The sequence below is a fragment of the Gymnodraco acuticeps genome, unplaced genomic scaffold, assembly GCF_902827175.1.
Source record: "Gymnodraco acuticeps unplaced genomic scaffold, fGymAcu1.1, whole genome shotgun sequence".
Classification (NCBI taxonomy): domain Eukaryota; kingdom Metazoa; phylum Chordata; class Actinopteri; order Perciformes; family Bathydraconidae; genus Gymnodraco; species Gymnodraco acuticeps.
The window spans coordinates 4,288,816-4,316,581 of NW_022991180.1; the positions used below are offsets into that span (position 1 = coordinate 4,288,816).

The 27,766-nt window shown below is 40.9% G+C and overlaps 2 protein-coding genes across 4 annotated transcripts in view; both read right to left on the reverse strand.

Annotated features, from left to right (window-relative positions):
- Positions 1-217: 217 nt before the first annotated feature.
- Positions 218-7,062, reverse strand: ubac2 (UBA domain containing 2). Its single transcript, XM_034237678.1, has 10 exons — positions 6,889-7,062; positions 6,376-6,494; positions 5,368-5,487; positions 4,854-4,960; positions 4,340-4,463; positions 4,174-4,221; positions 3,808-3,916; positions 3,453-3,601; positions 2,991-3,137; positions 218-1,729 (listed from the first exon to the last, which is right to left on the reverse strand). Exons 1-10 carry the CDS (start codon positions 6,917-6,919, stop codon positions 1,622-1,624), a joined length of 1,062 nt encoding a protein of 353 aa, XP_034093569.1. The 5' UTR covers positions 6,920-7,062; the 3' UTR covers positions 218-1,621.
- Positions 7,063-10,175: 3,113 nt separating this feature from the next.
- Positions 10,176-27,766, reverse strand: part of dachc (dachshund c) — a 24,831-nt gene continuing 7,240 nt past the window's right edge. The window contains exons 2-11 of one of the 3 annotated variants that reach the window (XM_034237733.1): positions 26,864-26,973; positions 23,967-24,077; positions 19,664-19,842; positions 18,443-18,563; positions 18,214-18,336; positions 13,614-13,801; positions 12,868-13,015; positions 12,254-12,382; positions 11,976-12,080; positions 10,176-10,770 (exon numbers count right to left, since the gene is read on the reverse strand). In XM_034237733.1, coding sequence (XP_034093624.1) covers positions 10,709-10,770; positions 11,976-12,080; positions 12,254-12,382; positions 12,868-13,015; positions 13,614-13,801; positions 18,214-18,336; positions 18,443-18,563; positions 19,664-19,842; positions 23,967-24,077; positions 26,864-26,973 — 1,276 coding nt within the window. In that variant the 3' untranslated portion in view covers positions 10,176-10,708. Of the gene's footprint in view, positions 10,771-11,975; positions 12,081-12,253; positions 12,383-12,867; positions 13,019-13,613; positions 13,802-18,213; positions 18,337-18,442; positions 18,564-19,663; positions 19,843-23,966; positions 24,078-26,863; positions 26,974-27,766 lie in introns of all 3 variants that reach the window. The other 2 variants (XM_034237734.1, XM_034237732.1) reach the window with 2 other exon arrangements.

Genomic DNA, 27,766 nt, shown 5'->3' on the forward strand with positions numbered 1-27,766 from the left:
TAAACACAAGAAAAAGAAAATTCATGTACAAATAAATGGGCTAAATAAATAAACTTTGATGGATTTGGCGCAAGAAGTACACTTCACTTCAGAGCCAGATATAAATGTTTATTGGCGTAGCGTTGCTATTCAAGATTTAGCTACTACCTAAAACTCAGTAACAGGAGTGTAAGTGAATACTGGGATCAGATGAAGTAAATACTCAGGAAAATCAATATTAGCAAAAATTGTGTTTGACATTTGATTTATTCTTCAGATCAAATGATTCATTACAATTCACCAGAAAGTTGTCCATGCAACAACTTCCTCATCACACCCATATACTATTATACCACTCTTAGAATACATACACAGAAATGACACTCATCTCAGTGGTCATATATTATTAATAATTACGCACAAAATATAAAACTAGCATGTCTTTGACATCAATACACAGTGGCTGCAATGTTTCTTCTCTCGTACATGTTTATATACACAAAGTAGAAACTATGCCGTACATAGTCTCCATAAATGTCTCTTTTCATGATATTGCATAATAAATATCACCAGCCTTTTAAGATTTAACAATATCCAGACATGTGTGCTGGTAGAGAAAGACTCAAACTCAGTTAAGACAGAATAAATAAAATCTGGGGAGTGAGTGCATGAAATGACATAATACAGAAACAATAGTGTGAAACATGACCTCCTCCTCAAATGGATACTTTGTTTACGTATGGGCACCCATGTCTGTAAATATGATGTCGTCATTTTTGGGAGAAGTCGCATCAAAGACCCTGAGATAGCTGTCTGTCACCCACAATGTACTTTTAGAGGGACGAATGGAGAAAAGTGGCTCCTACAGTTACTGTCAGTGAGGCTTTGTTAAAACATCGCACGCAGGAAAGGGTGGAGCCCTGCAACTTCTATGAAACACTGCACCTCCTGTAGTTAAATCATAAACTTCTAGCAGGTGCTTCATTCATGTTTTACTCCTGTTGTCTTTGTGAAGAAAAAATATATCCAACAATGAATGGCGTAAAATCCATTTGAAATGCTCTTTTTCGTTGTCATATTGATCATTTCTTAGCAGTAATCAGGGTCTAAGATGCTAGTTATACACCAAAGCAAATGTGTTAACCTACTTGGCAATAAACCTGTTTCTGATGGTAAGCCGTTTTGAAAGTAGAGTGTCATTACAGGACAGTGGGTTTTATAAAATGTTATTTCCAACAGCTGTAAGTGGGATGGCAGCTGATTCCTGTGCTTCAGCCTCAAGGAAATAATCACCTCATATTCTCTTCACTGCCGTATATTTTTCCCAGGAAACCCCTCAGATCTAGAGGTGTAACTCGTCTGCCTTGAGCTATGACACCTGTTTCACACTACAGCGGCCTTCAGAAAGCGATGACGCAAATGTCTCCCAGCTTGTGCTTCACACCTCTTCATTAATCAGCCTGATATCGGAACTGGTTCAGGTTGAGTCAGCCTGACAACTGCTTCAGCGAGCAGTGACACAGTCTGTACAATTTATCCATCATTCATTGTCTTTCATTTCCTCCGTGTTGCTTTTCGCTCCTTTGGTTTCTCCTCTTCCTGATCTCTTTCTCTGTCTTCCTCTGTTTGCTCTCTCACTCTCTCAGTGTTGCAAGAGGAAATTGGTCGCCATGTTTATGTCGTTGTTTGAAGCTCTGAGGGCCTCCAGGGCATCTGTCCTGGTAAAGCCCATTTCCACCAACAGGGCAACCTGAGGTTAAACAAAATGAAAGCAGCAGTTAAGATAGGCTAAGAAGTGCTTTATTGATCCAGATTTGGGACATTTTTGCGTTGCAGCAGCAGCAGCATAAAAAGACAAGGCATTGTACATTAGAGAAATTAAAAGACTAGAAATTATAAACAATTCAAAATGTAAACATCTCAAATAGCAATAAAATAATTTGGGATCATTGTCATGCTGAAAGACCCAGCCACGTTTCATCTTCAATGCCCTTGCTGATGGAAGGAGGTTGTCACTCAAAATCTCACGATACATGGCCCCATTCATTCTTTCCTTTACACGGATCAGTCGTCCTGGTCCCTTTGCAGAAAAACAGCCCCAAAGCATGATGTTTCCACCCCCATGTTTCACAGTAGGTATGGTGTTCTTTGGATGCAACTCAGCATTCTTTCTCCGCCAAACACGTCTAGTTGAGTTTTTACCAAAAAGTTCTATTTTGGTTTCATCTGACCATTCTCCCAATCCTCTTCTGGATCATCTAAATGCTCTCTAGCAAACTTCAGACGGGCCTGGACATGTACTGGCTTAAGCAGGGGGACACGTCTGGCACTGCAGGATTTGAGTCCCTGGCGGCGTAGTGTGTTACTGATGGTAGCCTTTGTTACTTTGGTCCCAGCTCTCTGCAGGTCATTGACTAGGTCCCCCCGTGTGGTTCTGGGATTTTTGCTCACCGTTCTTGTGATCATTTTGACCCCACGGGGTGAGATCTTGCGTGGAGCCCCAGATCGAGGGAGATTATCAGTGGTCTTGTATGTCTTCCATTTTCTAATAATTGCTCCCACAGTTGATTTCTTCACACCAAGCTGCTTACCTATTGCAGATTCAGTCTTCCCAGCCTGGTGCAGGTCTACAATTTTGTTTCTGGTGTCCTTTGACAGCTCTTTGGTCTTGACCATAGTGGAGTTTGGAGTGTGACTGTTTGAGGTTGTGGACAGGTGTCTTTTATACTGATAACGAGTTCAAACAGGTAAATAAAGTCTAGAAGGAAAACAAAGTAAACCAATCAGCCAGTGAAAAATGTAGAGCTGTACTAATTGCTCATCCAGGGTCTTTACTAATTAATGATGGTTTGATCGTGCGCAGAAAATCGCCAGTGGCAGTAACTAAATATCGCCAAGGTCATGCATGCACGCAACATTTTCTGATTCGGCAGGTCAGACTTTAAAAAGATGCTTTGTCAGAATCAGCTGATGAAAATGCAGTCGGGGCAGAAACAGAGATGAACGCCCACCTGCTCCTCGGCCACAGGAGAGTTGTCCAGCAGCGGAGACTGTGTGGAGGGTGGAGCCTCAGCCTGGGGGCGGGGCTGCATCGGGGGGCGGTTCGGTCCTCTCTGCCTGAGGGAGGGGAACAACCTGGTCCACTGTAAGAACCCAGGCTACACACAGAAACAGAGGCAGAATCAAGCACTTTGGAAATACTATTCTCTGATATCTATGGAAGCAAATTGGAGACTTTATAGATAACATAATAGATACTAATTAGGAAGCACTGTGAGGGGAGTTATATTCATTTTATTTTCAGTCCATTGTGTTTTGGTTCCTGATGCACTAGAGCTATCAACCTTATTCAAAGTAGTATGTAGTTTTATTCTGAATAGGCCCAATTCTGCTATAAGTGTGTGTGTGTGTGTGTGTGTGTGTGTGTGTGTGTGTGTGTGTGTGTGTGTGTGTGTGTGTGTGTGTCCCTGTACCTGTGGCTGCGGCTGTGGCCTGGTGTTCCTCGTGGACTCGTTGTATTGGGCCAACATCAGCTGCTGGTCCAGAATGTCCATCCTCTGCTGCCTCTGGATGTCCAGAGTGGCCCCCATCCCCACAGGGGTCTCACTGCTCGGCTGGGAGGCTGGATGTTAACAGATGTTAACAACACATTACTAGGCAGACCAATAACATGTCACCCTGTGTAGAATACATGCAAAGTGCACACAATGAACAAACACAAGAGAAACAAAATCTCCATGCCAGGCCCTGCAACAGTAGTCATTAGGGTCAATTGGCTTTTTTTGGGGGAGCTTTTGTGTTTATATGATCACTTAATGATTTACTCACTTGAAAAGAGAGGCTCTAGAATATACCGCCCAATACAAGACACCCAGGCAGGTACAAAGAGGAGCTTCTGCATCCACAGGAAATTGGAGTGGTACAGTCCGCCTGAGATCTGTAAGCAAAGAAAAAAGAAGTTTTTAGGATTGAAGGTATAAGCAACAAGGTAGGTATATTGCTGTTGAGCAACAATTCATTAAATTACTTGTGAAATGTTATCACACAATCTAGAGCCAATTACCACAATCTTTATCCCATTTAAGTTTATTGTTTTGGATCTCTAGTCCACTCAAGTGCTGATCATGACTTCACGAAACACCCAGTACACTTTCTAGACACAGAGTAAATAACAAGAAGAATGTGGCTACTTACAAGTCCACTGAGCGCAACGAGCCACATGAAGGGACCGGACGTCAACAGCTGCCCCACAGAAACAGAGAGGATGACGGACACAATTAAAACCAGACTCGTTGGGGACAGAGTATTCTCAACAATTATGAATTGGCATATATCACCGCACTAGCAGACATGGGCTTACCTGCAAGCCTACTATGTAGACCAGAGACTTGTTGGTGATGTGGATGTGGCCCAGGACCTGGGTGACCGGCATGCTGGGGATCAGCCGGTAGAAAGGCACGACCAGAGAGAAGACCGGAGCGATCCTGAGAGAGGACGAAGAGAAGTCAAGTCAATCATATATATATATATCCAAATGATAAACTTGTCATTGTATGAAAAGATTGTATTAAAAGCAGCTTAATACAGATCACAAAAAAAAACATGGATATTAAAACTATATATATTTAGCAGTACTTTTCAGGAAATATAGGAAAGACAATATTCGGGTTTTTCTTCTTTGAATACACACCACCTTTTCATATTTTAATTGCAGAATCTCCAGTGTTCATATAAGTGACAAACAGTTGTTCCCTTTCGAGACATGCAGCACATGCATTAGTAATTAAAAAGTAGTAATAAAGAATATCTTATCTTATTATTTTATCTCAAGGTGTATCATCTATTGTGGCTAGTAAAGTGACAAATCTTCTCACAGTCCTGAGGGCAGTTCATCCACCTCATAGTCAAACAGAAACTGGAAAGCCTGAGCCAGCAGGAAGTCCATCAGTGCAGAGAGAACCCACGTGCCAAACAGGAAGGACTGGAAGTAAAGTTCAAAATATAGAAAATTGTAAAAATATCTTGAAAAGATTGAGTCTTGTGCATGTCTTTAAACATTTTACTACAATTTTACAAACAGTGCCATTGTCAAATGTTGTTTACACAGAGAACTGCTTCGTGAAAGATGAGGAAGTTGTGTGAACTCTTCTCTAAATGATACACAGCTACAACTTATATTGATTCTGATTGATGGTCATACTTATAATCCTATTAGAAAAGATCTTAACATTTAGCTTTTGTTTATGAGAGTAAGTAGAGTGCGAAATGGCAATTCATCACACTAATTCCATCTATTGTAGTTTCATCTAGTTCACATAACAACATTAGCAAGTTTATTAACTTTGTATGGATCTTTGTGTTAATCTATCACTGATTATTAGTACTTACAGCGAACTTCCTGGTTCCAAACCTCCTCTCAAAGATTCTGAAGTTGTAGATGAGCAGGCTGCTACAGAAGGCGTCCTTCACGTCCAGACAGATCAGCCTGCCAAACAACAACCTCCACACCTGCAGCAGGGGGGAGAGAAGAGTTATACTCACTACACATACACCTTACATACAGATGGAAGATGGACAAATTGATACTTTGTGAAATGATGCCTTTCTGAAAAACAGAGCGTTTATATCTCACATAGCAGAGCCCCCAAGTAGCACTACATTTCCAATTATTATCAAACCCTTGTCATGATAATGATTAATGTATTTAGGGATTCTAGTGTTTAAAACCCTTTGTCCCCAAAACCTGTGTTTAGTTTATCTCTTTGTATCTCCGCCAATGTATAGATACAAACATACTATTTTTACATTAGAGAAATGACATACTCAAATAGGCAACCCTTTCACTACTAGGTTAAAGGTATCTAAAAAACAAAAGCACACAGAGACAGAAACCCAATCAAAGTTCCAAACATTGTAAATAATCATACCTTACATGTTTATTTATAGCCTTATTATTATTATTTTGAAATGCTTGCAAAGTGAACTACACATTTAAGATTTCTTGTCACATCCAGTACACAGGATAACCTGACAGATGTGCATAGATGTATAAACATACCAACTGTCCAAAATTCATACTAGCCCTTTCCTTTCAACAACTTCTGAATACAGTAACAGAAAGTTATCAAATTATTCTGCCCTTCATACATAATCTCTGTGTTAAGAACAATCAGATCACATTTTAAAGCATGTCAATTCTATAATAAATGATTATAGCTTGGTTTTGCATGAGTTTCCCCACACCTCCACATAGTAGGTAATGTATAGAACTATGAGAGTGGCAGTATATATACGAGTTCTGCTTTAAAATATCTTTAGTTTGATATCTGGAGATACTGGGTATGGTTGTTAGCCCCTCAACAGTGTATGCTTCTCTCAGACAGACAGGAGACATACCTGGTGCTGTGTGACCTGCAGAGTGTATACGAACAGCTCTTGGTACTGAGGCAGCAGGGTGAGCATCACAGTCAGACAATTGAGAACCAGCAGGAGGCCTTTAGACAGAGGAGCCTTGTCTGTAAACCACACACACACACACAACACACAACACACAAAATCTTGCTTAATATGTTACAGTAAATTAGACCACAGCTTTGAAGAGAGAGAAGTAGCTGATTTCTGTATGGGGGCAGGGCAGACAGTAGCTGGTTATTTAGCTTATCAGTGGACTCTCCTTTCCACATATTTATATTATTTTAAACGACGAAACCTTTGCTGAACACACTGACTAAATACATATGTAGTTTATTAACCACACGCAGGTTTAACGTTTACATAATACCAAGAGAAAATGAATGACAGAACAATGCTAACGTGGGTTAGCTAAGCTAGCTGTTGTGACTGACAGGAGGAGCGGTGAGAGGGTAGCCACATCACGGCTGTCGTTTACCGAGGATCCGGGATACTTACACAGCCCCCGAGAGCCGGTGGTGGTAAACATGGTGTCCAGAAGAGGTCACGAAGTCCCTTATTCCCAAAGCCAAACACAAACCAACTCTAAATCACCGAAATAAAGTTGTAGAAAGGATCCATGCTGTGTGAGGAAAAAGAGACAGCGGTAAAGGGGGGATCTGCTACAGGAGCCCGAGAGGCCCAAAAAAGGTGAGTTTGCGGTCCGCTGACGTTAAGTAATACTGGCCAGCAGAGGGCAGTGTCGCTCTGCAGTGAGGAAGAGATGAGGATCACCAGATATTTTGATAAGATAATTTCCAAACGACTATTTTACAGTCAGGTCTTTATTGCTGAGGGAAGAATAGAGCATTAAGGAAATCAATAAGTTATGTATGTGGTCCAGTGCTCAATTGCTAAAATATATAAGCATTTCCATTTAATTTATCTAATGATTATACAAATAATAATATTTATACAGTTTCATAAAAGTAATAACATCCAGTCTTTACAGTGCATACAACAAATACTTATAGTAATATTAATAATAATTATTATAATACAATGTGTCTCATGTGTTTTAAAAGGAAATCCACATTCAAAACAAGCAGGCCAAAAATCTTCAGGAGAAAGTAAAGTCAACATAAAACAATATAAAAGAACGTACGAGAAATAGATTTGAACAACCTTTGAAAATAAAAGGCTTTCAAGAAAATAAAACTTATTTTGCTGATGAGAGCAAATTATTTTAAGCTAACCTGTAAATATATTTTATGAATGATCATGTGCATCCACACAGACACGGCAGTGACACCAGTGTCCTCTCCATGTGCAACTTTGTGACCCCCAGGTTAACAACCAGATCTAACTGTGGCCCTCGTGCAGCTGGAACCTGCTCACACCAACGGGATGCTGTCGATATGATCCTTCTTATAAAGGGCATTTTCCTACCCAAGATGCGCCCCTGCTGTTATCTGATGCCCCTCAGACAGGGTTCCCCAGGCTCTGACGCTGGTTTAATAATGTTTGTCATTTATGATCCATTTGCTCAGTATGTTTATGGATTGTATATGCAGAGACGCAGCAGACAGGGAGTGTTTCATGTCTTGAAGCCATGTGGTGAGCCTGCTGACTGAGAGGTAACTGTTAATTATCCCCGGGGCCCTGAGCAGGATGTGGTCACATAGAGTCCAGATTAATGTATTTTTCTTATGGTCCTCTTGGCCTTATACACACAGTGTCATATCTTGTCAAGGTCCAGACTTCCTTTGCAGCGGTCCGGCTTTGTCTTACACTTCAGGCTGCCAGATTTCTTCACATCCAACCCTGTGTGTACCTTCATGCCCGCCTGTGATTGCTCCTGAGCCAATTGATCCCATGCTTATTTTTCGTCCAAGTACATTTGAAAAGATATGGCGAACAGCTGTCTAATAGTGTTGAGTTTCCGCATCATCCATAGATGCATTGTGCGTGTTAGTTCCCATTGGTTAGTTCCCACCCATTAGGTCTATTTGGCTGCTTGTGGTCAGATGTGACTGCAGAGCAGAGCTCAGGAACAGATTGCTAATTGTGTTTCAGACCTTCTCTGTCACTGATGTAGGAGAGAGGTCTAAAAAGGTTGCTTTGCCCCTGTTCTCAATCAAAGATAATCAGATTAAACAGCGCCGAGATGTGTATGTGTGTGTGTGCTTGTGTGTGCTTACCAATAAAGAGACTCCAGATTTGGAGACAGCCTTGACTCCTGCTGTTTGCTTTGTTCATTAAGAGGAGATGAGCAGATGGTTTGCTGGTCTGTTGTGCACTACACACAAGCGGGCACACACACACACACACACACACAAGATGCAAATGTACATACACACATGCATGCTCCGTCCTGTCACCTTAGCTTTATCCTCCATTTATCTTTTCCATTACACATCTCTCGGCAGGACAATGCTACTCTGTGAGATGTGAAGGGTGTGTGTGTGTGTTTGTGATTGTTTGTTTGTGTGTGTGAGAGTGTGGAAGAGTACAGCGGTGTTGAATGAAGTCGCAAACCTTTTTAAGACGGCCTCTGAGGTGGTCATCTAAAAAGCTGATGACTCATTCACACATTCATGTATGTGAATTATTGCTTTTCACTTGTCAGCCACTCTGTATTCAGGAAGAATAGCTTGTAACCGAGGTATTGTTTTAGCCTTGCTGCGATAGCTTATCTGCCTGTGTCCAGGAAATGGCACTGAACATTTATACAAGGTTGCAAATGAGCAAAATGTGGCGTTCAAGGATTCTTTGGGCACAACAAAGGACTTCAGAACAATGTGAGATGTATTACTTGTGACTCAGAAACCTGCAAATTCTTAGCATCTACTGTCTGTCTTAAAGTAACTTAAGTGCTACAAATGTCTTAAAACAATCAACAGCGTTTGTGATCGTTGACCCTTCATATATTTTATTAAATGTTCATTCATTAGCCCATCGGTCGAGGAACTCTTGGTGTAGTTTTTTTTACCTCTTCAGCCGTTTTGCTTTTATTGACATAAAACAGCTCAGATTTACTTTGTCAAATATCTCTCTAATGTGTATGCAGAAATACTTTTTTACCAATTCTAAATGACAAGTTTGAATATAATTGATTTATATCACCAGACATTTTCAGGGCTGTATTTCAAAACAAGTACGAAAAGAAAATCAATAGTTTGCAATTAGGTACAGTTCCATCTAATACAATTATGAAAGCCAGCCAGCAAAGATTATAAAATAGCCACCACTGTCTGTTCTTTCTTGCACAATTCTTGATTTATTTCTTGTGTTATCTCTCTATAAATATACCAAACTATTTCTTACATTTTAACTGATCAAAGTTTAGCTTGAGAAGTCCCTCAGCCTGTTTCTCTCCTGAGAAATAAACATGATTTAAAATGAGTGCAGCCACAGAGGGAGTGCATGGTCATCATGTTTCACTAAAGGACAGCTCACATGTGACCCTGCTCACCACCTTCCTGTCTGTCTGTCGATACTTACGTGTATGTTTTTGGAGATGGTGCAAGAATCAATGTCACATCACTCTCTAAACCCTCACATATGTATGCATTCACATAGACCTGCCCCTCCTCCACACATGCAAATCAAATCTCAAGGGGTTGCTGTGACACAGAATGCAGAAGTGTCTGTCACAACAACAAAACAACGACATTATAAATCCACATTTAAGACAGGTGCCACCTATTTCAGAGGAAAAGCAACTAAAAGTCCCTTGTAAAAATATAAATAAGCAACCATTAAAGAGAATACAAATGTAATTGAAGAAAGAAGCACTGACACAATTTTAATAAAAAGGATTTGTATTGTTTGTATTGTCAAACTGCACTACTGCATAACATACACAAGTCATTTACTGACTGTACAACATGCCTTTATGTTTTTGTGGTAATAATAATAATAACAAAAAGGATGACTATATATACTATATGTACACAACTCTGTTGCAAGTTATATTCATCACTTGTGTCCAGATAAACAGCACTGACAAAAAAAACAACAATGGTCATTTTCATCTAGGATCTAAAAACCTTGATTGAAAGAAACACAGTCAAACACATCATCAGAATAAAGTACTGTTCCCACTACGGCGTAGATTTGCAGATAAGTGCAATAAATTAAACAAGTGAACAATAGAAAAGTTCAAATGTCACCCTTTGAAATGTAGGGGAGTCCCCGTGAGGAGGCCAGATGTGTCTCTCAGATGCCACGACGATACGCGACTGAGCATGCCTGTCCTTTGTATTTCTCTTAAATGAGGAATCTTCATCGCTCTATTCTTCCATTCATCGGTCCATTCATCCGTCCGTCCTCATCTTCAGTACATCCCGCTGGTCTGCAGGAAACCTCTGCCCTCTGAAATCCAGAAAGAAATCCAGTCTAATAAAAACAAAATCACAATTCTATGTTATTATGAAATAAGACGGATTCCTCAGGACAGACCACAGTGACTGAAACAGTAGGAGGACATATGCTGTACGTTACTAATTCATTCATATAAATATTAAAACAGGTCTGCTGCAACCTTGACCGAGGATCATTAATAAAAGATTGTTATTAAGAAAGGCTCAGTTTTTCGGCCCCTGATCCCTGTTTTTGGCGATAAAACTTCCTGGCACAAAGGAAGCACATCCTACCCTGCTGTCTGACAGACAATTCCCCTTTAAATGATTTATTACTGGGTGTTAATTATGCAAATGATGTCCAAACAAACTCGTCACGAGGACAATTAAGACAGGCGTTAATTAGTGGCCAGTTCTCTTCTTGCTTCACTGACATTCAATTAAAAATTGGCTTTGAACAAGCACGCTGTCTGGTGCGGGGGTCCTGGCACGGCGCGGAGCAGAGGTGGGCTGCTCTCCTCTGATGAGGCAGGGCGAGAGATCACGGCCATTTCTTTTTCTGTTCATTTAAGACGTTACATGTGGGATTTCTCATGAATCTATCCCTGTGAAGACAATAATGTCCGTTAAATAAATATATTAAACGCCCATCTTCATCAAAATGGTAGCCCCAGTGAACTGCCTCATGCTTCATTTAATTTTGTTCAACTTCTCAGGAGCGGACTCCCTGTGAAACCTTTCTAAAAAACCCTCCCGGTTGACTGGTCAGTTAAGCAATAAATGCTGTGAGTAATAATGAAATGTGTTGATAAATAAATCCCAGCAGCAGGTATGGCAATTATTTTTACAATTCTTGCACTAAAACATCTTTGGTTTTAAACGAATAAAATCATAGTTTTTTTAAAGAAGTAGACACACTTAAAAGATCACACAGCCAATTTCAGAATGATAGATTAAGACATCTCAAACTTTTGATTCCTTTATGTTGTCAATAGGTGACTTTTTAATTTAATATGTTTTGTATGTATGCTTCTTAGTTAACATTAAGCTGTCTTTGGCTTTTTTCTGCTGTAACAAATGTAAATGTCCCCTCTGTGGGACGAATAAAGGTATTCTGATTCTGATTTCAGCCGTGACAGCAGTATTTTCTGCCTAATAATTGCACAACTCCAACCTTTTTACTGATCAGAATACAGTCGCTTCACACACAGAGGAAGCCGTTTTCGTTTTGTGAATCCGTACCTTGTACTGTGGGCTTGGTGTCCAGCCTGCTGTCATCGTGATTACTCCCATCCACGTCCTGGGTCACAGATTCTGTGTGGGGAGGGGCTGCTGATGATTGATGGCCTGTTGTTTGGTCATTAATTAATAAAGACACTTAATTAGAGGCAAATGAACAGTCAAGGCTATGTTGCACTGAAGGCATGGAGACATTTAATATGAAAATGAGCATTCAGGGGATTTGATCATTTAAAGCTAACGAAAAGAAAGTCTTGATATTTTCCAAAAACAGTTTGTACCTGTGTGTGTGGTGGCGGTGTGCAGCAGGGTGTGCTCTGCCTGATCCCGCAGCTTGACCTCCTCCTCCAACGCCTCCTGTAGCCTCCTCTTACTCCTCTTCTCCTTCTTCAGGCGCTTCTGGATCAGAACTGAAAATAAGAGAAAAAGAAGAAGATATTAAAGAAGGACAGATGACAAAGGATGTCAAGTAAATATGTCAGATACTGTGTTTATTATATTTCTGCTTCCTGACTCTTTAAAGGTATTGTTTGGTTGATTTTCATATTAAAGTAATATTCTGTAAGGCCAATACGTTCCTGGCTCAGATTACTTATACTGAAATTACAGTTTACTCAAATCAAATGAGGTGTTTTCACAGAGGATGTCTGACAGGTGTGACTGCAGAGTTGTCTGTTTAGATATAAAAATGTCCACTTTGCTAGTGTTTGAAAAAAAACATGAAGGTAATATAACAATGTTTTGAAGTAGCTCTATAAAGGAGCTTGAACTCAAATCGTTTCCAGTTGAAAATCTGAATTAAGCCCTGACAGTTGAGGGTTTCCTCTGCTGTGTCTTCAGGGTCTGCCTTAGCATTTCCCCCTCTATAGTATGTGCTGGGTGTGGAGCAGCCTACCTCTGTTTTTCTGCTCCATGCTGAGCTGTCTCTCCAAGGTCTCTCTGAGCTCCCTCTCTCTGACGAGCTCCATCTTCAGCTCCGTCCGCTCCATCTGGTCCTGTTTCTCCTGCGCCCGGGCGTTCTCTATGGCGACCCTCAGCAGACCCTGCTTGGAGACACACAGCCACACATCAACAGGTTATACACTGAACAGAAGCCAGTAGAGACTTCAAACACTTCACAGAGAAACCTTTTAATCCTAAGCAAATATTTCTGTATTTATATAACTTAATCAAAGGCAGAGTGCTTTTTATAAGAAAAATAAGCATTTAAATAGTCTCACTGTAAGAATAAAGAGATCACAAATATGTTCTGTCCTTGGGCAATGTTTCACTTTAATGTTTTACTCAGGTGTGTAATCCCTGGATTTACTCAAGCAGGAGCAGAAAAAAATTAAGAAATCAGATTCCAGCCTCATGAAAGTCAACACTGATCTTTTAACTACATGCGATCAGGGTCAGATGAGGTTGAAAACATGTTTCTTTCTTCCTGCGAAAACCCAGCCAGCTTTCATTGTGACTCTGCGATAACAAAGACATGTACAATCTGAGAAGCAGGTCAGCACACGCCCATGCCAATTACTGCACATCCTAAATGTCTGCCTCCTCTGATATTTACCATTTCAGGAAATCCCAAAGAGTGGCTCACCTCCCTTCCTATTCATCTCAGGGTATAATAACAATAAAGCCCCGGCAGAGACTCACCTGGATGTTCGTGAGCAGGGTCTCTATGGAGGACAAGCCTTCTGGGAAGATGAAGGGAGTGTGGTGGAGACCTGCTGAGAGCTTCTGTCCTGCGGGGTACGTTACCCTCTCGCAGCCTGACGGGGGTTTCTGGAACACTTGTCTATCACAGCTCTCCCTGGACGTCTGAGAGGCCAAGGAGCTGCTATCTGGAGGGCAGAGAGACATTTGAATATCTAGTCAGTTAATCAGTTTAACACAAACACTGTTTATTCTTCTTCACTTTTGCAGACATATTCTATATTTCTCTTCCCATCAAAGATGATTTGATCACACTAATAAGATGTTGTTGTGTGGCCGAGTATAGCAGGCTCCTTTGTGCCATAGACTTCCAAAAAGCTATTAAATACAAGTCAATGATTCACATTCCTGCACTGGGTAGCTTATTCCTTAATTATCCCGAAAACATTGGCACTGACGTATATTTGTAAATCAATCCCACATACACCATTTTAATGTTTAAAAGATTCAGAATAGCATTACATCTGCAACTGAAAACAGACTCCAAGAAATGTGTAACTGTTTGAGTTACGTCTTATAATACCTAAAAAATTAGGACACCTAGCTGTTTAAAAAAACAAAACAGCACTTTATACGTATATTCATGACCTGTTTCTAAAGATGTAGGTCCCAGAAACGAAAGTCTCATACTTGATTTTTTTTGTCTTTTTCTCATAATTTAATATTTAGAGTTTTTTTTACACCCTTCTTATTATATCTTTTCTATACCTTAAATGACATCTTACATGTTTTTGTTATGCAAAGCAACTTCCAATCCGTGCATTCAACTTTCATTTTAATTTGTATTCACCGGATACACCAATTTAGACAACATCTCTTTTACAATGGTGATCTGGCCAATAAAGCAAAGCCATACGTTGTGCAAACGTCATACACAGAGTATAATGCATAACTTGAATAAGATATTTTCTCTCTCTTTAGTTCTTCCTGTGAAGGCAATTGAGAGTATTGTTTTAAAATGTAAATTAAGTTGATGTACTGTCTATTTATGTGCCACTCACTAATGCAGTTTACACCATCACCACCAACATACACATTATTTGATCATGATTGTTTCAAACGAGCAAAGGGAAGATGATTCTAGCGAGCATAATATGTGATCAAGGCTGAATGGAAATGTCTATCATTTATAGCTTACTAATACATTTAATTAATGTCTCTTTGTAAAGATATTAGGCCCAACAGCAAATAGGTGTTTACACTAATTACTGTCTACACAGAAGTCCTGTTTTTTGAAAATGTGGTTACGCTTTATTAGATGGCACTCTGCCTATTGATAATGCATCACAGCTTGACTTCTCCCATAAAAACAGCTAAGAAGCTGCATTATGGATGACCATCTGTTTGTAAACCTGAGAACGGCGTGTTCCCGATTCGTGACAGTAGGGAAGATGAAGATTAGCCATTTTCTGCATTTTTATCCCCCCCAACATCAGGCAGTTGCTCACTTTCTGCGTTTACTGTCATCCGAGCCACTGAGGACGGAGACGCCCTGGGAGTCCGGCGCTTACTGGAGCAGAGACGAGTGTGAACGTGCGATGTGAAATCTGGCACTTTTCTCTGTCTGTGACAAATGACAGTGTTTTCTCCACTTAGCTGACCACAGCATCTTCTGCTCCAAATCCACCCACCTCCCCTACTCCGCCTCGGCCGCACGTCTTGGCAACTGTCACATTCAAGGTGTTTCACAGATGAGAAGCAACCCCCCCTCCTCCTCCATATTCTCCCTCTTTCTTGCTAAAAGCATTGCTCTGTAGAGAAAGGTAATTAGCAGGTGCTGGCGAGCTCAGCGGAGGGCATCCAACTACACTCCCGTGGCTCACATACAGACACACACACATTCGTAGCCGGTGAAGTGCGCAGTCAGCAGCGTGGGCTCCCCAGGCTCCTTGGATGTGACTGATCCTTTATTGAGTTACTGTTTTACGCCTACTTTACCTCACACTCACACACACAGGTTTGGCATAAATACACACGCACACAACTGCCAACTCATTTGATCATTTACCCATCTCCCTAACCAAGGTCACTGTCTGTTTTTCTCTTTCCTCTCAACTTCATCTCTCTTTTTCCTCTCTTATTCCTCTCCCTCCCCTCCCCAGGGCTAATGAACTTCACCACGTGAAGACTGCCAGTCAGCGGAAGAGAGGAGAAGAGGAGGGAGGGAGGGAGGAAGAGAAGGAGAGAGACAGACAGAGAATACAATTCTGCTGATGTTTGGTTAATGGGAGTGAGGTGTCAGGGATGGCCTCTGATCTTTGCTGCATGGATACGTTGTTCAAAGACCACTGAAACAGCCCACACAGCCAAAACTCACTCACACACACACACACAACAACACACACACATACACACACACACACACACACACACACACACACACACACACACACACACACACACACACACACACACACACACACACACACACACACACACACACACACACACACACACACACTCAGAGATGATCATACAATGGATTGACAGAATGACAGCGCTGAAGTGCTCTTTGAAACTCTGTTCAAATCTTGTGATGTTGCTGGTCGAATACAAAAGCCTGCAATCCAGCAAATGTACATGCGTTTCATTTGCATGCAGCACAATCAATTGAAAATCAATTGCATAAATGAGATGTGTGATGCATGGCATTCACGTTGTCGGTGCCAGCACTGCTTTGTCAATATGTTCACAGATACCTGACAGCTTATGAAACCTTACCTGGGAGGCCCTTTGTGATTTTTGGATTCGATTACTGAATAATGTGATTCAGTATTAGAATACATTTACACCGGCGCGTGCACACACATACAAACTCTCAGTTTCTCTCGCTCTCTCTCTCCTGTTCGCTGTAGATTTCTGCTGACTGTTTGTCCTTGAGCAGTCCTCATTAAGCTAATGCAAACCTCCCTGACAGAGAGAACCAAACAACTGACGTTGCAGCGCCGTGGCAACGCGGGCCCTAACGACAGGGAGGCGGTCGTTATGCAGATGAGGTCCAGCTGAGAGCGCGGGAGGCCGCCTGGCTCGTTAGGCCGCGGCCCGGCAAATGGCTCACTAATGTAACACTGCTTCCTGGTCTAATGGAGCTCTGTTTTGCAGAATTATTTGTCTTGGCTCTCCGCGGGAAGCCAGGAGTGTGCCGACAGCAAAGAGGAGAGGAGGAAGATGGGGGGAGACAGTGAGTCCTTATCGACCTGTTACTGAGGTATTTCTTTCTTCTAAAAGAGTAGGAAATCCCTTTTTCTTTAAAAAAAAATAGGGTTGAATAAAGTACAGACACTAGAGTTTAAATCCACAGTGTGAATGATGACAGAGATGGATGGATTGGAGGAAAACTGAGTGCTTGTTTTTGTGCCGTATTGACAGACTTTGTTTTAAGGGAATCAATTTGTCTGAGAAGTAATCATTAAATCATTAAATCATTAAATGTGACAAGAAATTCTCAGAAAACAGCCAAGACCTTTGAAGTGAACCTGACATTGTCATTCAGCAAATGTGTGTGAAGTCGGAGAGTTTTAATTACTTTAAATATGACTCACTTAATACAAGTTAAAATTAAATTTAAAGGGGACCTATCATGTAAAATGCACTTTTTGATGTCTTTTATACATAAAGATGTGTCCCCGGTGTGTCAGCGTCAGAAAATAAAACCCTCTCTCTTTTCCTCCGTACCCGAATCTCTAAAAACGGGGCTACAACGGAGCTGATCCAGATTTGCGTCCGATATGACGTAATATCGGAAATGTGGACCCACGGCCCTATCAGAAACGTTGCTATCAGAAACAATGCCCGACTGTTTTGGATGTAATGTGGTCAGTGTTTACATTAGCATCGCTAACACTCAGAGCTAACCTGTACTGGATAGAGCATGTGTGTGAAGAAGCAGGAAATACAAAGGAACTCACCTTGTGGTATAACCGGCAAGAGAGAAAGCCTTTGAGCTCCATACTGTTTCAGAAATAATCCTAGATAATCCATAATATGGCATTTCATCACGGGAGTATTTAGTTTAGACAGTAGCTGCCGGGTCCCGCATGAGCTCAGCCCCCTCCTTTTTTATTTCTTATCAATTATTTTATTTTTTAAAGCTTTATACCCAAAATCAGCACTTTTGAAACAGGAAGTGAAATAGAGGGATATAAGGCATGGCTAGAATGGGTGATCTGTTTGGTATTTTGAGCAAAACACTTCATAGACATGTTTTTTATACATTTTTATATATCTGAGACCGATGCTATTGCCTAAAAATAGCATGACAGGTGCACTTTAAATTAAAGAGAAGAGTTCTTTTTAACTAGGTTAAAAACTGACCCAGGCTATACAAACAATTTTAGAATGCCTATGTACTTATTTCTGTTATCTGATTAGACAAGTGCAATATTTTTTAACCAAATCCTAGAATTAACACCTAACTGTGTGTTTGGATATGTATTGTTTGAAGTTGTTTACAGCTCTATGCAACACTATGGCCCAAGCTAATGTTCCCCTCGGGGACAATAAGGTCAATCTTATCTTATCTGCTAACAATGTATCTTACTTCTGTCAGTGTGGCCCCTCTTGTTCTCCTTGCCGTACTCCACTGAGGTCCCATCTGTCTCTCGGGCCCCGTGCACCACCCCAGGTGAGTGCCCCGAGACATTGTGACTTGGGTCATGTGGGTCTGAAACCAAAATGTCAAAAAGATCATAACTCACAAATTCCTCACAGGTTTTGTTCTAGCTACAGCATCGTTCATGTTTTTCACTTTCACACAGGTAGGTACATACGTGTGCTTTCTGCAGTGTGTTCTGTGTGGGACGGTGAACTTGACACGCTGCTGCTGTGATTAGATGACATCTGAGCTTCCTCCAATGATAGAGAAGGGGAGGGGCTGTCACGCACTCGCTCCTACAAAACAAAAACAAAATATGATTAAAGTGACAAAATCAAATGAAGATAATGGCTGATAACAAAGTGCAAAAAATTAAAATAACAAAACCACAAAACATTAATCACACTTTACTTGAGGGGCGTTTCTTTCTTACAAAAACGTTGCTTTGCCTTTATTGCCCTTAGATGCTGACTATTTTGCCTAAATAAGAAACTGAATCCTGTGATGGATATTCTAAATGTATTGCAAGAGGACAATTAAATGCACTATGTATATGTATTTAAAAAAAGATATACCTTTTAGTAACTATCAGTAAATACTTTATAGGGATTGTGCATCTGTATCTACTTTCTGTCTCTGTGTATACTTTTATTGTATTTATTTTATTCATTTAGTCTTTATAGTTAAAACATCAATTATCAACATTATTTTATTTTAATTTCATTAAAATTACATTAAAACAAAGTACATTCAATTTTAGTTGAGGCTATTTATTCAAAAGTCGCTTATAGTGAAAACAAAATGATATCCGTGTAAATGCTGGTACTAAATCAGGTACAGATCATTTGGCGCTGATTTCAAGAAGCCTGGTACACTAACACCGGGACCCAGCCCAGAGTATGAAAAACAATGGTCGACATCGTTAAAATTACGACCGGAGGCGGTACTTCCTGCAACTGGACCTGGTGCAATGAAATTTGTGTCAAATCATAATCCTTCCAGATCTGCTCTTTAATTAGTCTTAAGAGAGTGAAACTTAGGAAGGTCGGAGTTTCTGTCTTTATGCAGGATATCTCAAATATGCATAAAAAGATATGGGATGGGCCTTAAGCCAAAACACAACTGATATCATTCTGGTAGTGATCCAGATGTTGGATGACCACCAGAAGAACATATCAGTTTTTTTAGCCAAAATAGAAGACAAATAGAAACTAAATTCTGGATGTAAATGATCATAAGAGCTTGAATTAGAGGGATACAATCCATGTCTCTGGATGTGAAAAGCTAATTATTTTTAATTTAGTAGTGTCTTTTTTTTAAATGAGCATCCCATACTTAAAAACTTCTAAAACTCTGAGGTCACGTGATCTGATCCATTAGGACTCTTGGGCCTCACCTTAATGACGGAGGTGGGCCCCCGGGGGGGGAGCTTGGCGTGGAGCTGCGCCATGTTGGCCATGCTGGCCAGCGTGCTCAGTCGGTTCATCTGGCCCATCGCCATGGAAACGGAGGCGGGCGCCAGGCTGGCAGGTATCAGAGGATGTGACATCATCATGAAGGGCAGCTGATCCAGAACTGGTGAGGAGGAATACAAATACAATTAAAGAAGAGTAGTATTTATAAAGGCAGAGTACATTAATTGGCTGTTGCTGCATGTAACAGCTAGTCTCAACTAGTGGTCTGCATGGTGGACCTCATCTAGTTGGCTGCCGTTGTACTGAACTAAACTTTTAGTTAGCAATTCGTTTTTTTATATCTAAAATTGCTAAACCATTCAAATAAAAAACATCAAGTTAAAATGCATAAATTATATGACAAGTTACGTTTCAATATCACAACGCCGCTCATAACATGATGTAGAAACAAACATGTTGACGTTCACTCGGATATGGTGACAAAAAATGATCAACAACAATTCTATTACGACAACAGTTGATTTAGATTCATTTCATTTAGTGCAATTGTATACATTAAGAGCCTAGTTCATAATTTCTCCTTTTTTTATTTAGTCGTGTTATGTACTTCATTTGGGACTGGCCTCCTGTTACAAAAGCTTGAGACCTCCTGTCATTGAAGATCAGACCAGCAGCTCTGTTTTAAGACGATCAAAGTTGCACTATACATGCAGCCAACATGAAACAGGTCAGGCCTCTATCTTCTTTCATTTGTGCTTCTGTTGTATTTACCCAGCACTACTTAAAGGCTCTGCTCAGTCCTGTGCTGTGGACTGAACTGAAAGCCCCCAGCTTCTCAAATGACAGGATTGAAACTGGACACCAATGTCATTCTTCTGTGATGTCAATATTACCTGGATGACTGCTCTGCTTCCAAACCACAACTCGAAAATATGTGTGCGTGTTGGGGGTTAGAGAAGTGGGGTGTGGAAAAAGATAAAAGCAGGAGGAAACAGGAGGAGGGGGAAGAGGACACCGTCTCGTCTTGCTCATTACAAGAGAAAGATGTTAAAACAGTGATGGCCTGAATGTGTTTTTGTGATGCTTTAAATGTCACCTGCAGAAACACAAACACAGCCTCTCTGGAATAGTGAAAAACTGGCTAACAATGCTTAGCTGCTTTCAGTGCCCCAGTGCTCTTGACGGTAATCCAACACATTTTCAAGGGTTCAAACCAAACTCTTATTATCTTGGCCAATCTGTTGTTCGCGCTCCTCTCTTTACGACAAGCATCCACTATCTTTAAAGAAAATCCCTTCCTCTCAACAGCACCCTAGTGGGTTGTTGCAGTCCCTCTATTCATCAAACAAACAATCCGGTTTGTGGGGGAGAAAATGACATAAATATTTATCATTTAATAAAAGGAAAAACAAAAACAAAAGAAACACAGGGAGGAAGTGGAACAAAAGAAGCTGATGGCAGTCCTGGTGCTGGGCCAGCAATGCACGCTGGGTAATTATAAACACAAAGGGAAAAAAACTTGGACTCTATTCCGCACAATTGTCACAAATAATAGAACGAGTGCATGGAAACAAAAACAGGCTATCCAATGAGGGGAGATGAAATAGAACAAATAATGGAGGGAAAGGGAAGAAAGAGGGGGAAAAAGAGAAGGAGAAAGAAAAAAGAAAAGGCAAACTGAGAAATAAAGAGTGAGGCGTTGACTTTATGAGTCGGGCTCGCTGGACATATGTGCAGTGCTTTGTGCATTTGGCAGATTAGTCTCTCACTTGCCCAGAGCAGAAACCAATCCAAACAAAAGATCTGTCTGAATGGAGCTAAATAACCAGATGCTCCGACAATCAACCAGCAGCCAGCTCCAAATATTAAGCCTTGGTTAGAAACCAGCGCTCCACTTTTGTCCCCCCCCCCCCCCCTTTCCCTCAAAACCCACCTTCTCTATAATTTCATTTTCACTCTCTTTCTTAACTCGCCCCCCCTCCCCCCTCTCTTCACTTTCTCTGCCCTCCCATCACTCTCTCTTATGTTTCATTAAAAAACATCAAAAGTCAAAGTGCCTCTCTTATGTTTATCCAAACAAACCATTACTGTAAACAAACAGTTACTGTACATTTCCCAGAAGATCTTGTTAAATGCAGAAATGGTTCCTCCCCGCTCTTCCCCAGCCCATAAGGTGTCACACTCAGCATTTGTGAGTGTGTGCGTGTGTGTAATCTGAGATTGCCTTTGTAGTGGTTAAAGCTCTGGTAGGGGCCTATCCTTCCCATAAGGCTGTGGGTGGTGGTATGGAAAAAACACATCGTTCTTGTGTGTATGTATGCCTGCCCTGTGTGTTTGCATGTGTGTGTGTTTGCATGTGTGTGTGTGTGTGTGTGTGTGTGTGTGTGTGTGTGTGTGTGTGTTTTCACTTGACTCTATCATTAACAGTGATTAGGCTTTACAGGTTTATAATAGCTGGTGGTAACCATGCCACCTAAATGCGCGCAGATGCTGGAAATCGTAACTGAGTGTATACAATGGTAAACAATGCCTAAGACTTGGAGTGTTTACTGACATGGGTAAAGTAAAAGATTGACTACAAACACACACACACACACACACACACACACACACACACACACACACACACACACACACACACACACACACACACACACACACACAAAACCAGACTTAAACATACAGTGATGTTATTTTTGTCTCCTTGTAATTTCTGAAAAAACACAAGGACACTTTCTTCCTTTCCATTTCTGTCCTTAAGCCTTGCAACCTCATGTTAAGTGTGTGTGTGTGTGTGTGTGTGTGTGTGTGTGTGTGTGTGTGTGTGCGTCCCCAGGTTGATAGCGTATTCCACACAGACCTCCATAAGCCCTGTCATCTGTCTAAACACACTGATGTCGCTTTAACCTGTCGATAACAGTGGGGGCGTTGCTTGCCGTGTGTGTGTCTGCGTGCCGGCGTGTGCGTGCGTGTGTCCGTAGCGCTATCGATTGTCCAGCATTTGTCGTTTTGCATTCAGGATAGTGAATTACAGAGAAGACTATTGATTTGGCTTCAGCCTCTCATCTTATTCATCTCTCTATCATCCCGGTGCTGCTCCACTTTACCCGGCTGCTCTCATTTACTGCAAAGCCAGGGATCGGTGCAGTAAATGGACCTGTTTCTAATATTGTATGACTAATTATTATACCTGCACAAGAAGCAGAAGGGATAAGAACACTACTTAAAATAAAGACTGCTCTTCCAGTAAATCCTGATCTAATGATACTTAATATGAAAGACTAATACCAGGTTGAGCATGAGTAACAGAGGTTTGGGTTTACCTTCTCACGATGTGATGATTAATATATACTAATGATTTTCCGGCAACATTTTAGGGATGACCAACTGTGTTTTTCAGAATTGCACAAGTTCACCTTTACAGGCATTTATCATAGTCTGGAAAATATATGGAAAAACGATAAAACTGTTGATTATCAAAAAAGATGTCCTCATGCTTTTTATATTTTCATGGCTTGGATTACCTGACCATAACGTTAGCTAATTGACGTTATTTAGGATCCCTTATTAGTAGTTGGCAGTAACATCTATTCTTCCTGAGGTCCACATTAAAGTCAAGAAAAGACATTAAAATATCAAATTCTTGACAATCCACAATATCAATAAAAGCAAATAAAATAAAATGAATAAGTCTCTCACACTAAAGTCATATGATACATGATTAAATCAAATAATAGAAAAAGTATAATAGATGTATACAAGTATCTGTGACTACTAACTGTGTACCATTGAAAATAATAATGAATTACCATAATGATAAGTCATTTAATTCAGGGTTAATTGGTTACTCCCTAATAATGACTGTTTGTTTTTTGACCCTGAGAGTAATTTCATTTAAATATAGTGGTAGTTTATTCCAGTTTGACATTGCCCAACACATTAGAGTTGTTTTTAAAGCAGTGGGTTAAGGTAAAGGTAATGTGAAGAGTCCCATGTTTGGTGCCATCAGATTTCCATTTCTAATTTCATCCCAAGAACTGACTCATTGCTGCTGTTTTTTGTTTTTATTCGGCGTCTCCAACAGGAAACGTATCGGCAGCGGGGGTGATGTCACATCCTGGTTTTAATCAGCTTGGTTCAGCGGCCACTCACAAACACAGCTGCTCGAGTCGTATTTACTTGGCAACACAGATTTGTAGAGACAACAATTGTGCGACGTGTTATACGACCGTCATTAAACATTTCGCCGAAAGCACATGTGTGTGTGTGTGTGATGACCCTCACCCAGTTGGTGGCTATGGTCACCGTTTTCTCCGTTTAGCCCGCCATGTTGTTGGTTGCTGTGGTAACTGACCAAGGCCTCCAGTTTGATCTTCTTGGCCAGGGCAGACAGATCTGAGAGGGAGACAGATATAAGCACAGGAAGAAAAAGAAAAAGGAGGACAGAAAGAAAGAAGAGGAATCAATAAGAGCCAGATCAATGGCCCCGGTGGAGGATTAGAGCAGTGGGTAGGCAGGAGGTTGTCATGGGAAGACAGAGGCCAGCCATTCATCCTGACTGCACCGCTGCACTGGCCATTTAGTCTGCCAGGGAATCAGCAGTGATAGGAACAAGCCAAGACATTCATCTCTCCCACACAGGGACATCACATCCCACAGCAAAGCACACAGGATGACACTCAGTAGCGGCAGCAGCTCCACCTCTCATACAGAAAGTATTTCTTTATCAGTATAAATTAGAAGCATTAGAAAAAAAATGGAAGATACATTTTAATAGGGGTTGTGCACTTTCGGATAATGTGAAATGGAGAGTGACAAAATGTGGCAGGAGGGCTCAGCCACATTTTAATTTGTGTCTTGAACCTCAGAAGGTAGTTTGACCCACAGATAAACCTTTAAAACTCTATCTTATGCCGTAGAAATGAAAGATCTCTCGCACTAATGCAGACAAACAGTGATTTATTAAATTCGGACAAACCACGCAACTGTGCAAACACGACTGAAGATATGCAAACAAACCATAAGTCCTAATTTCCTGATCTTGGATACATCCAAACATTTGCAACACACTGATCCGCTGAGAGTTTTTTCTTTGTTACACAATGGTTTTATAAGCATAGTCTGTCCATCCAAGACGGAGACAACCACAACAAATTGTTCCTTTTCTTCTCATCTTCTCTTCTTCTCTCTCCCGCCCTCTTCTCTGCTCTACTCCCATTCCCTCTCCTGACTTTACCTTTTCAAATGTCAGCATCACAGCGGGACATAAGCCATCGTGTTGCGTGTGTGTATGTGTGAGTGCACAAGGGCGAGAAAAAGAGACTAAGGAGGATCACATCAAAGATTTCCCCTGCCTTTTACGCTCAAATGTCCTCCCTCTCTCTGTCTCTTCCTCCCCTCTCATGTGGCCAGCTCTAATCAGTAACGCTGACATTGCCGCCGTGCCCTCTCCTTTGGTGGAAAAATACTCTTTTCCCACTGAGAAAGATGCTCTTGAACACTCACGCAGGCACAACACACACATATACACACACACACACACACACACACACACACACACACACACACACACACACACACACACACACACACACACACACTCAAGCACCTTTGAACAGTGAGAGGAAGCGGAGCTAACAGAAAATGGCTTCTTTTGAGGCGGGGAATGAAAAGATCAGGTTGCAGTGAAGAGCACAAAGCCAAGGGCAACTTTGAGAGCGGCGAGGTGCCAACAATTACTTTTCTCCCTTTCTCTGTGCTGCACACACACACAAACACACACACACACACACACACACACACACACACACACACACACACACACACACACACACACACACACACACACACACACACACACACACCACACAACTGTTTGTGACAAGAACAAGCAGCAGCACGGCCTTTAGCAAGTGGATGACTAAGACTGCTAACAAATCTAAAACAGACGCTAACTTACAAATAACAAAACAACAACTTATCTTTTTACCTGCCCCTTGAAAATAATTTAATTATCTTAAAACCTAATTTCATGCTTGTGTAATGTGGATTACATAAGAATAGGACATTTTTGGGAAAATACATTATAATTCCCTTTTTACGAAACAGGGGATTTTAATAGCAAGTTTAAAATTGAAAAAGAAAAAGTTTGAGAGGCCTAAAGATTATAAATCTTACGCAACTCAACAGAGGATTTAGTGTACTTATAATTCATGAAAAAAGGCTAACTTGCAAGTTATGAGTTGTTTCTCGTGTGTAAGCAGTGTGTATGCTAATTTTATTAATCAACACACAGGTCGCCTCCCAGAACCCGCCTCCTCATGGTATTGATGAGTGGTAAAATGTGTCATTATGAGAGTCTGCGGAAAAAATGTAGTGCATAAGCAACATACTATTTTCTTTAAACCGATGGAGAAACTCTCACTTTCCAAAAGCTGAAAAGAGATTAAATCTGAACTTTAGCAACAGCTCCTCTAAAGGACTGAAGCAACAACATGTCCCTAATTTACAGTTTAAAGCCGATAATGGAGCCAACAGAAGATTTCTACTGTGATTTCTGTACAGTTTTGAAGAATTGCAAACATCAGCCTTATTAAAAACAAAAAAGGGGGATATAGAAACCCAGAAAGGCTTTCTCTTTTAAATGGATATGTGATGATACAGAATACACTGGCATGTTAGTTAAGAGGAATGGGCAATTTGTATGCCAAATGAACTATGTTCTTTATCACAAAAGCAAATGTTGTTTGTTGTCTCCCAAAAATAATAGATATCTATTACATATCAAATTTAAATTAAATGATGTGTATATCCACAGATAAAATAATTGTATAAATATATAATTCGTTTTTTTCTTCATTAAATCTTTACGTTCCTAAAATGCTCTGTTTATAGGCCACTTAAAATATGTCAAATTAAAGGTTATACTTGTGTCCATCAAGTAAGGCAAATAGAAAATGAAAACATCTTAAAAAACCCCAACAACAATCAAATCATTTTTCAAACACATGTTTTTAGGGAAGTGTACATTTTCTGCCTTATGATTTTAAGATGCACAGTGGAAATCATAGTTATATGGTGTCATAAATGATTCCTCTTATCAGCAGCAGTTTGGTATGTCTGTGTGCCTGTGTGATATTGTTTCTACAGTACACATGTGCACATGGGGCGTGGGTGGTCACCTGCAGGAGGTATGATCCCAGCATGCATCAGACCGCTGTGGGATAGCATGTGGTGCGTCCCGCCCTCTGTCACACACTGCAGCCTCTTGGGCGGTCGTCCCGGCCTCGAGCTGCAGGCAGAAAACACAAGTTAACATTAGTCATTAGAGCACTTTAATACTTAATAGTCCCTCAGTCAGTCTGTTTTTCCTGCTGAGGCTGAGTTGGGTGGCCTGGTTAGAGTAACTGCCCTTCAGTCTGTAAACCTCTGATCCTGCTGAAGTGTCAACAAGCAAAAACACTGAAACCTGACCGGTTTCAGGAAGGCTGCTGTACAGCAAGTATGACCTCCCTGTGGATACGAGCAAGCAAAAAAGGAGTTTCCCTATGGCATCAATAAAGCACCTCATTACTGTTCAGCTTACTCATTCATTTGTTTGCTTATTAAATGTGTTTGCTCGCCTCCTTCCCTCTCTTCTTTCTTCCTTAATCTGGCCGTTTTTCCCCCGCTATGTCACAAATGTCCTCAATAAACGTTGCGACTACAAACAGATTCACATGGTTTGATTGAGCCGGGTATGCTCAATCAATCCTAGAGGAGGTATGTGAAAAGCTGTCAGACATCACTTTGGCTCTGACTAAACGCTGTGAATGTCCTGACAAGGGAAATGACACGGGCCACATCAGGCTTAATGACAACCAGCGCAGCTCATCTCCTCTCATACCAGCTTGACATTGGATAACATGAGTCCGTGGGCGATTGTGCATGTGTCTGAGATGTGTGTGTGTGTGTCTGGGTGTGTGTGTGTGACATTTAAAGACAGTGACAGAACGAGGGAAAAAAAGAGGGGCGAGAAGAAGGTGTGACAGAGAGGAAAAGAAACAGAACAATAAAGATGAGAAGGGAGATGCAGGGGAATATGA